The following is an 11,429-nucleotide window of genomic DNA, read 5'->3' as shown; positions in this document are numbered from 1 at the left end:
CACTGGCTGTTGAGTACCTCAGATCCAAAGTTATGCCCCAGCGAGAGTCCACAAATCAGTTTGTTAAGAAGCACAGTGCCTTGGGGCACCTGGGCTCAGCTGAGCATCTGACTGTTTCTACTCAGGTCATGATCTCACTGTTCATGAGTTCAGGCCCCAGGTCGGGCTCTGCACTGGCGGTGCAGAATCTGCTCGGGATTCTTTCTCTCTCTCCCTCTCTCTGCCCCTCCCATGCTCGCTCGCTCTCTTTCTCTCCCTCAAAATAGTAAAAATAAACTAAAAAAAAAAAAAAAAAAGAAGGCATGATGCCTTGAAGCTGAGCCCTTATACATGCCGGGAGAGTGGAAGTGGAAAGAGAGGGACTCAGATGTGATATAGCACCCTACTTTTGGAGCTCAGGGTGTTTTCATTATTCATTGTCAGATGTAGGAGGAGAATCCTCCTGACACCTACAAGGCCTTGGCAGGTTGGTGAGCTGCCTCGCATTGCTGTATTCCAGCACAGTGCTATGAAGTGTAGTATCAGAAGTGAAACCACCAGGGCTGGATTCTGGCTCTATCACTGTAAGTATGGGTCCTTTGGCAAGTTGCTTGACTTCTCTTTACCTCAGTTACCTCACCAGTAAAATGGGGTAACTTATTGTATGGGAGTAATATAGGCTTGGGTTCCCGTTACGACCCATGGTTCCCCAGTTATCTCATAAAATATCAGTGAGAAAGCATCTCATCTGTGTAGAACTTTACACAAAGTTTCTTCACATTCTCTGGGTTGCTTAACTCCATGTCAGCAAGTCCTATCAGAATATGTGATTCTGTTTCCCAGTTTGTTGCAAGGAGAACTTGGAATAATTCGTTTGAAGTAGCTGGCATACACGAAGCACTACATTTTGTTGTTACCACTACTATCACCACTACAGATGGGTGCAGATACTTGTCTGGCCGCTGGGGGGCAGCAGAGTAAACAACAATCGAAATCCATTTCTTTGTAAGGTTCTGACGTACTGAGATTAGAGAAGTTTAATCATACTTAGTGGTTAGCACAGAAAAAATAATTCCATTTCAGGAATGATGTAATTTACCTCTCCGGAAACACCATTCATTGCTCTTTGGTCCACAGGTCACATTTAGAGATGTGTGCCCCCCAACCCAAAGAGCTAGTTGTGTAGCTGTGTAGCCTGCCAATATCTGTTCTTTAGTGACTGGGGCTAAATTTGGATAGATTTACGTAGAAGCCAACATTGTGTCTCCACACCATATATTTTGAGGTAGCAAATAACTACTTAGTCTTGCATTTGGAAGGCCTTTGGTTGGCTGTGATCTTTCAAAGTTTTAAGGTTAATGTGATTTTCCTTGGTGCTAAGAAAAATGCAGAAAAGTAGTTTGGAAATTCACATTGTTGCTTCTTATTACAGTCTTGCATTTGAATTTTTTTTTTAAGGGAGAGAGCATGTGAGGGGGACAGAAGGAGAGAGAGAATCTTAAGTAGGCTCCACGGTCAGTCAGCATGGAGCCTGATGCAGAGCTCAATCCCATGACCCTGGGATCATGATCTGGGTCCAAACCAAGAGCTGGACACTCAACTGACTGAGGCACCCAGGTGCCCCTGCATTTGACTTTTTTTTTTCTTAAATGTTTATTTATTTTTGAGACAGAGAGAGACAGAGCATGAATGGGGGAGGGTCAGAGAAACACACACAGAATCTGAAACAGGCTCCAGGCTCTGAGCTGTCAGCTCAGGGCCCAATGTGGGGCTCGAACTCACGGACCACGAGATCATGACTTGAGCCGAAGTCAGATGCTTAACCGACTGAGCCACCCAGGTGCCCCTGCATTTGACTGTTAAAGTTAAAGATTGAGAACAGAGAAGGGAGACAAAGAAGATGAATAGAAATATGATTCCACAATTCGGCTTTGGAAAACATAAAGTTGAGTAAAACACATCTAAGCTTGTCTCCTAGAAAGGAGGCAGCTTAGATTGTGGTGGGGGAATGGGAGAGCTGGCAGAGTTGAAGTTAAGAAATGAGCAAGTCTGGGGCGCCTGGGTGGCGCAGTCGGTTAAGCGTCCGGCTTCAGCCAGGTCACGATCTCGCGGTCCGGGAGTTCGAGCCCCGCGTCGGGCTCTGGGCTGATGGCTCAGAGCCTGGAGCCTGTTTCCGATTCTGTGTCTTCCTCTCTCTCTGCCCCTCCCCCGTTCATGCTCTGTCTCTCTCTGTCCCAAAAATAAATAAACGTTGAAAAAAAAAATTAAAAAAAAAAAAAAAAAAAAGAAATGAGCAAGTCTGTATATATGCCACAGCATTTGATGTAGTAGCCAAAAGCATTTGGTAACAAAATATAAGGTGGTATTAGCACATAATTAACTTTAATTATATGTCTTAAAACTACATAAATCCATTAGGCATAAAGAGGAGGAAGTACAATGTTCCTGATGGAAAAGTCTTGTTTCACTTGCTGTGGAACAAAAGAATATTCCAGACAAACATACGCATGTGCACGCACACACACCGAGAAATGGGAATTTGATTTATTTAATTGGAAGTGGATAGTATACAATGAAATGCCACAGATGTGTACTAACCTTCAAATGTTCACAGATGCCATAAAGCCCTTTGAAGCCATGTGGAGGAGCCAAAGAATATTTAAAATCCTTTGCTAGAAAGCTATGGTGGAAGATCATAATTACATGATTTAGAATATTAACTGTGCATGTCATACAGAAGTTTGATGTAGAAAGCGCTTCCAGGGTCTAGTGAAAAGAAAAGTTTCCTGGTGTTTAATGTGTATAAACAACTATTATCTTCTTTCTTTTCTTTTTTTAAATTTTTTTTTAACATTTATTCATTCTTGAGGGACAGAGAGAGCATGAATGGGGGAGGCGTAGAGAGAGAGGGAAACACCGAATCCGAAGCAGGCTCCAAGCTCTGAGCTGTCAGCACAGAGCCCGACGTGGGGCTCGAACCACAAACTGTGAGATCATGACCTGAGCCGGAGTCGGACGCTTAACCAACTGAGCCACCCAGGCGCTCCTATTATCTTCTTTCTGATGATGTAATACTTTAACTTTATATACTCTTTGATTTTTCTGTTAACTGAAAACTTATTAAAGAGTATTTACTGTGGAATATTCCCCCAAACACTAGTAAAACAATTCTGAGCATGGTGTAAAGTGTTGATTTAACTATTATGTTCCAAATGGAGGAATTTCAAAAATTCCCAGATAGAGGGATAGAATTTTAGTGCTGGAGGAGACAAAGTGGACATGATCTTCCATATTTACACAGCTCATTTATATCAGAGCCAAAGGAGGACTCTAGTTACCTTCCACAACTTCTTTTTTGTTAACGATCCCTCTCATGATTTCATGTCAGTTTTGTATATGGATTTAGGTGACAAAGTGGAATGGCTTCCCTTGGCCATTTGAAAAATATCAGTACATTAACACTCTTTTGAAAGTGGAATGCCAGCAAATGTCTTTAGAGGAAGAATTGAACTCAGTAATACTTTCCTTGTAATGGAGACAACCTGGGCCTACTACTATTCCAGAAGATTGTATACATCTGGACCTGTATACGTATGAGCATAAACACAAAAATCTTATCAGGTTTAAACAGAATCTCAAGAATACATTTCCTTCAGTTCCTTTGCCCTACAACAGGTAAGGTATCATCTATGTTTTATAGATGAAAACAGTTGAGTCCCAGAGACACTAACTGACTTGCCCAGTAAGTAATGATGAGGGAGGGACAGGTCTCCTGTCTTAGCAAAGTGCATCACTTCTAGATTTTTTAAAAAATGGTCTTCGGGGTGCTTGGGTGGCTCAGTTGGTTAAGTGTCCGACTTCAGCTCAGGTATGATCTTGCAGTTCATGAGTTCGAGCCCTGTGTCGGGCTCTGTGCTGGGCTCTGTGCTGACAGCTCAGAGCCTGGAGCGTGCTTCGGATTCTGTGTCCTCCTCTCTTCCTCTCCCCCACTCATATTCTGTCTCTCAAAAATGAATAAATGTTAAAAAAAAATGTAATGGTCTCCTTAAAATTCTTTTTCTATTTCTTTCCGTTAAGTGTGTGGAACCCATAATTGCATACAGAATAGACTCTTTCTTCCATGATTGTGTAACAGAATAGTAAGTATTTGATTGCATTTTAGGTACTCAAGTAACTGGTTTCCTTGAAAGTGAATCTTGAGGGGCGCCTGGGTGGCGCAGTCGGTTAAGCGTCCAACTTCAGCCAGGTCACTATCTCTCGGTCTGTGAGTTCGAGCCCCGCGTCAGGCTCTGGGCTGATGGCTCAGAGCCTGGAGCCTGCTTCCGATTCTGTGTCTCCCTCTCTCTCTGCCCCTCCCCCGTTCATGCTCTGTCTCTCTCGGTCTCAAAAATAAATAAAACGTTTAAAAAAAATTAAAAAAAAAAAAAAAGAAAGTGAATCTTGAAAGTTAGCTTGACTATTGGGAGTTGGTCCATTATTACCCAGTAAGCAGCCATTGTTTTGGCTTAAAAAATACACAAACGCCTTCATTTTGCTTATTTTGGCCAAGGAACCAGTTGCTTAGGTGAATGTGACAAACATGAGGCATAAGACACTATATATATCAGAAATAACCAGGATCAATTACAAAACTGTCAAATTTTAGAGGTGTAAAGTCACAGAGAAGAGTCAGGCAGGTCTCCTCTTTTGGAGTTGTAGATAGTGGATACATAAATACGTATAGCAGTCGTACTTCCCCAAATGGATTTTGAACAAGGGCACAAAGTGATAATGAAAAGGCACACATGGCATCTCTGCAGTGGAGCACAGAAGGGAAACTTTCTGGAATAAACTTGATATGTTGTGACTATAAAAATGCTCCTAGGGGCGCCTGGGTGGCGCAGTCGGTTAAGCGTCCGACTTCAGCCAGGTCACGATCTCGCGGCCCGTGAGTTCGAGCCCCGCGTCGGGCTCTGGGCTGATGGCTCAGAGCCTGGAGCCTGTTTCCGATTCTGTGTCTCCCTCTCTCTCTGCCCCTCCCCCGTTCATGCTCTGACTCTCTCTGTCCCAAAAATAAATAAATGTTGAAAAAAAAAATTTAAAAAAAAAAAAAAAAAACGTTGAAAAAAAAAATTAAAAAAAAAAAAAAATGCTCCTAGTATGGAGGTGCTACAAAAGAACATTTGTATGCTACAAAAGAACATATGATACTAATGATGATAGAATAATGCATCATCTTCCCCTGGTTATGGCAGAATAACTCAAGACCTTTCTACATGAGCTTCTCTCTTACATGTTACCAGTTTAGAAAGGGCATTTTGTCCTGGCTCCCAAAGATCAGATATTTAAGATCAAAGGAAGGGGTAGAAGCAAGTGAAAAGTTCCTAGATATTACATAGGGGTAGAAATAAAACCAGAAATTAGAGTCAGGGAAATAGTGATAAAAGACATGGGATGCAACGAGAAAGGGGGAAGGGAACATTTATTGGCACTTATTTTAGGAAAGGCACTGTGCTTATGTTATCACATTTAATCCTCACCACGGCTCTGCGAAGTAGCCACTATGTGCAGGTAACAAGATGGGGCTCAGAAATATTAGTTTCTACAGAGATACTGAGTCATAGAATCAACATTCTAATTTTTATATGACTTCAAATTCCATATTGTTTTACTTACACCAATAGAGGCATCACCAGACCTATATTATACCACTTCCACCAAGGAAATCCCAAAAAGAAAGATTGGCACAATGATCAGATAAAGTGACTTTGGAACTAGCATCTTGAATGGGCTTATTTAAACAAATACCAAAAGACACAGAAAAAGTTAAAGAGATGACACTGAAACTCCATCAAAGTATCTGTTAAGTAACCTGACCTGTGAGAGGTGCTATCATCAAGGTCGTAATTCGATGCCTTCAGATTTGCTTTCCTCACTCTCCTCATCCAGCCTGTCTCTAAGGAAGCTGTAGTGACCTTGCAAATCGTCCCCCATGCAGAGAAGACTGGGTGCTGAAATCTCTTTCCAGTCCTGACACGAAGGAATGCGGATGCGTTTGACGTCTTCCTTTCCAGGAATGAAGCCAAAGAGTTTCTGTATGCGCTTCGTGATGAGGAGCCTCGAATGCTGTTCTGCAGCCTGTTCAAAGAGCTCCCTCTCGTTGCGGAGGTGGTTGGTCCAGTACCAGTGCTGCCGAGAGGGGAGGGGGGAGCAGCACGTCGCCAAGCAGCGGGACACTAGGATAGCGACGGTTGCCAAGGTGATCAAAATCCAGCCCAGCATCTTCACATAATCGTTTAAAAGAAAAACAGCATCAATATAGGTAATATTCGAGGGACAATCATAGCAATGGGGATTTCTACAAAACTGGGGGTAAGAAGTAAACTGTGGGTAAGAAGCTTGTTTTCCTAGTCTTTGAAATATGAACAAGGTGCTGATCACTTGGTATGGATACAGGTGCGATGGAGAGAGTAAGCCCAACCATTTCAATTTGGTTTTTGGATCACAAAGGATATTGACCAGTTAGCTTGGAATGGATTATAACTACTGTTCTTAAAGTGACACCTGCTATAACCCACCAATTACTCTTGTGGAAGTTACCTAAACTACATCTTTTAGCTTTAGCTGAACTTTTCCCCCCAACCATTAGGAACAGGCTCGACATCTTTGGGTGCTTAATAACTATTTGATAATGATGGTGATGAAAATGATGATATGATAGATAATAATAGTAGCTTCCTACGTGCCTTCGTAATAACGTGCTAACATGTATTCATTGACATTTCTTCCTGAGTTGCTCTTTTCTTTTATTTTTTGTGACCAAGGAAGACTCATGTCCCTAAATGTAAAGCATCTTATTATTTTCCTTTTCATTTCCCTCCTCCTTTAAGTAGTTATTTGCTGACCAGTTTTATGATTCATTTTTGAAATATACTTTGAAAGGAAAATTAACTATATTTCATCTGCAATTATTTAGTTTCCCCTTTTAATGACTGACATAAATGGCTGTTTTCTAGTCTTATTTTTTTTTAATTTTCTTTTTTTTTTTAATGTTTATTTCTGAGACAGAGAGACAGAGCATGAGTGGGGGAGGGACAGAGAGAGAGAGGGGGAGACACAGAATCTGAAACAGGCTCCAGGCTCTGAGCTGTCAGCACAGAGCCCGATGTGGGGCTCGAACTCACGGACCGCGAGATCATGACCTGAGCCGAAGTCCAACATCATGACCTGAGCCGAAGTCGGACGCTCAACCGACTGAGCCACCCAGGCGCCCCTGTTTTCTAGTCTTAGAACCCTGTTTTTTTAAGTATTCTTTTTTCAATAGTTAGTGATTATTATATAAAGTGAGAGAGGCAAGTTCCATACGTGTAGGGAAGCCAGCAGTAGGCAGCTTCCCAGCCACAGTCTGGGAGGTGAAGGTCTCTCCCACAGCTTGTGATTCACCGGTAGTCCTGGAATTACCAGTGTGAGCACAGCGGGATAGCTGCGCTCGTGGAGGCTAAAACCTACAAAGTGACACTTAGGGCAATTTGATTTAATAGAGGCCAGCATGGGGGAGGAAAGGGCATCTGAGATGCCCATTAATTCATTAGCTATCATTTATTGAGTCCCAGGTTGACCTCACACCATGTTCTCTATACATGGTGCTTGGTTATAGGGACTCAGATGTGAATAATTTAAGTTACGTTCATCCTTTCCACAGTCTTTAAGTCTAAAGAGGGAGACAAAATAGCAAGCCAAGAAATATGGTAAAATGTGATCATTTTTGATATCAGTAAGCATGATGGGACAGAAGTGAATTCACTTAAGGAAGAGGAGTACCAGGGAATACTTCCCAGAGGAGATGATGCTCAGACTTAAACATTAAAGAGGAGTTCACCAGATGCAAGAAGTTAAGGAGAGCTCTAAGAAGAGAGGAAGAAAAGTAAGAGCATGAAGAGTTGGGAGAACCTCAGGAAGTTTGTCCCCACGGGGTCATAGGAGTCATGTGGAAAAGGGGTCAGGAGCCAGACGTTGAAGGACCTTGTATTCATGACAAGAATTTGGATTTGTGATTGGGCTTGTAGAAAATCACTGAAGAATTTTATATGGCAGAAGGGGTGGGGCTCATCATTCAGTCTGCATTTAGAAAGATAATTTTGACATGGTTGTAGAAGATCACCTGAAATTCGGTAAAACTGTCAGGAAGCTATTCTAGAATAAAGTATGGGCAGAGAAGGGGGTTGAAGTTAATATGATCTTGTTGGTCATCTCAGAATAATGAAACTTATAGTGTATATTCCTCAAATGAGACTGAAGTTCAAGGTAGTTGTGAAAGGCAACCTGGTGAAATGGAAACGGTATGACCTTTGAATATCTCTATCAGTCATTTATTAGCTCTGTGAACTTATAAAAGTTACATGAACTCTTTGAGCGTTGGTTTCCTCGTCTGTAAAATGGGGTTGATTAAACCTTTCTCTTAAGATTATGAGGGTTATAATTAAATAGGGAATATTTATACAGTATATGAGAAGCGCCTCAGTAAATATTGGTTTTGTTGCTGCTGGTCCAAGAAATCCACTGGCCGATGGCACTCAGAACTATACAACTGTGTCTTATCACAGAAGTACTTGCATGCATTAAATAAGATATTGTCACTTTAAGAAGATCTTACCAGTGTATATTACATCTTAGTTTTTCTTGAGCGAGAACATTTTTTAAAGTTAGAATTCCCCCATTGATTATTTGACCTCTCACCTGCCTTCACACAGTTCCTCTGGCTGACCTTTAGGGCTAGCATAAAAGGTTGAGACAGAGATACCTTAATGGGATATCTAACTTTGCTTAAATCAGGACATAGGCAACACTTGAGTATTCTGTGTGTCGATAGTAATTTTTTTTCAACAAAATAGTGTTATCACTTCCTAAATTTCAATAACTAAAAAGTGATGGGTCAAAAAATGTGTATGCCTTTGCAATAAGTAGTTTAAAAATAATTTATTTCAATTTTATTTCAGTGGTTTGAAAATGTGTTTTTCCCCCCAAATCCCTAGCAGAGAGTAATGTATGCCAATTACTCTTTCTGTACGGACAGAATGCACTCTTACACTTCTTAAATTTAAGCTGTAAGTGCCGCGGATTTAGGCCTTTTCCCTACCTCACTCCACCCCCTCGCATAAATTTGTCTAAGGACATTACATTTGGAACTATCACTGGAACTTATTTTCGTCATAATTAAGCTTCCTATAGTTTTAGGCAAACTGTTAATATGTAGAATGAATATTTAAGAACGTGTATATGCAGAAAGAATTAAATAATATACTATGTAGTAATAATAATTTTAATAACAATGTCTAAAATGTATTATATTTAATATCGACTCTGGACACCATACTGAGCGCTTTACATGTATGCACTCATTTATTACTCAATCCAACTTTATGTGGTAGATCCTACCAGTATCCCCGTTTTACAGCTGAGAAAAGTGAGGCATGGGTAAGTTAGATAACTTGCTTAAGGTTCTGCAGGTTGATAAATGGCAAAGCAAGACTCAAAAACAGATCTGCTGACTCCAAAGCCCAACATCCTAACTATATCAAATAGCCACTCAGTAGAAATCACTTCGATGAATAGCATCTAGTTTGCATTTTATATTCAGACAATATCAGAAGCGGTAGGAATGTGAAGTGTGTCCAGTGACTAGTTAAGATGGGATAGCATAGCATCAGGAACTTACTTGTGACTGGTATCTGTGCAGAAGAGCTACTTCATCTCTCACTTGGATCATGTCAGATGGAGTTGATTTGCAACATGGAAACCCAGCTAGGATCTGTTCCCGTCTGCTGGCACTGACATTGTCAAATACTGCGTAATGGTCCACAGATGCGAATTCACTTGCCGCACATTCATAGTAGGTGCCTGTCAGCAGGGTTGCCGCCAGCCATGTTAACGGAGCAACAAGTGCCCTCCCAGTGATGCTGAAGAACCTAAGGCAAGCCAGCTTGCGCTCCAAGAGGCTGATTCTCCGGCGTGGAGGAGCACAGCTGCAGCAGTATTCACGGCTCATTGTCCACATCTGGCTTCTCAGGGCATAGCCAGCAACCAGAAGGAGCAAGGCTGGAATGAGTAGAAAAGCAGAACCATAGTAGAAATTTTTCCCAACCTGGCAAGGACATTTGAATGTGAAAGAAGAGAACAGCTGTTGCCCACCAATAGTCGAAGCAGCAATTAAAGCATTGATAAATGTTCCACTTCTCTGCAGGGAAGACACAATATTGTTGAGAGTCGGGCTCATCGTCGGGAAGCTCTTACACGAATCAGCTTCCGGCCCTTTCTGATCGTTAGACTCCACCAGCTATAACCATTTTATGGGACCTTACTGGTTTAACTGGCTGTGTCAAGCAACCCAATATCCTCAAACATGTTTAAAGGATTCAGGCATCTTTCCTTATGTACTTTGTGAATCCTGAGCTAATAAATGTACTTCAGATTACAGCCGGAAGAAACTAGAGAGATTCATCTGGTACGAGTGACAGGGAAAACTACTTCAGTGTATCTTCCCACTAAAAAGAGAATGGCCTGCTTGCACAGCAACTGCTGCCATCTTTCCATGTGCTGCCTTGATCAGCACCGGCAAATAGGGCATTGGCAGCAAAATGGAGAACATTCTTACCCTGTACTAGACCAGGAGTTAGTTACCATAAAATTATGACAAAAGGCGTAACAGAACTTACCAAATAATAGAGACACCCAAAATTTAGGGCTGTCTGGAACATCCATAACCTATGAGCTCTTCCAGAACATCCCAAAAGCTTTTCCCAAAAGAAGAACAAGTCTTGGGTACCCCTAAAGTCAAATTGCAACAAAACTAACTTTCTAACTTTGCATAAAAAATGTGTTTGCATGCACAGAATCTAATATAATAATGTGTTGCCTTATAAGCTAAGTTGCAAATTTGTTTATAAGGTATCTTTTTGTTACATGAAAATGTGATAGGTATTAATAAAATTATATACCTATAAAAAGAATTAAATGATCAAATATGTAAGGTGTTTTCTATATTTATTTCATCAGCAAATATTTATTGTATAACTTCTATGTAAAAGGCATTGGACTAGGCTTGGTTGGGCTAATAAAAAATGAGTAAGAAATAAATTTCTTTTTTCAAACTCTCAACTGGATATGGTTAATTACATAATTAGTGAATTGGAACATAATGCTGAGGAATTCACCCAAAGTAGAGTATTAAAAGATAAAGAAATAAAATAATATATTTTAAAATCCAATTCAAAGGACAGATTAAGCAACTCCATAATAGGAGTTCCAGCAGGGAAAAATGAGGGGCTAGGCAGAGAAATACTATTTGAAGAGAAGTGACTGAGAATTTTGTAAAATCAAAGGAAGTTCCCACATCAGAAGAGTGTTAGATGTTCTGAGCAGTGTAAATAAAGACAAATCCACATATAAATACATCATAGTAAAACTTCAGACTG

At 40.9% G+C, this 11,429-nt stretch overlaps 1 protein-coding gene across 1 annotated transcript; it reads right to left on the bottom strand.

Annotated features, from left to right (window-relative positions):
• Positions 1-5,422: 5,422 nt before the first annotated feature.
• CALHM4 (calcium homeostasis modulator family member 4) lies at positions 5,423-10,270 on the bottom strand. Its single transcript, XM_043592168.1, has 2 exons — positions 9,674-10,270; positions 5,423-6,240 (listed from the first exon to the last, which is right to left on the bottom strand). The coding sequence occupies exons 1-2, from the start codon at positions 10,229-10,231 to the stop codon at positions 5,854-5,856; spliced, it is 945 nt and encodes a 314-aa protein (XP_043448103.1). The 5' UTR covers positions 10,232-10,270; the 3' UTR covers positions 5,423-5,853.
• Between the last annotated feature and the right edge of the window lie 1,159 nt (positions 10,271-11,429).

Source organism: Prionailurus bengalensis, chromosome B2 (genome assembly GCF_016509475.1).
Source record: "Prionailurus bengalensis isolate Pbe53 chromosome B2, Fcat_Pben_1.1_paternal_pri, whole genome shotgun sequence".
Taxonomy (NCBI): domain Eukaryota; kingdom Metazoa; phylum Chordata; class Mammalia; order Carnivora; family Felidae; genus Prionailurus; species Prionailurus bengalensis.
This window is presented reverse-complemented; position numbering and strand designations above follow the sequence as displayed.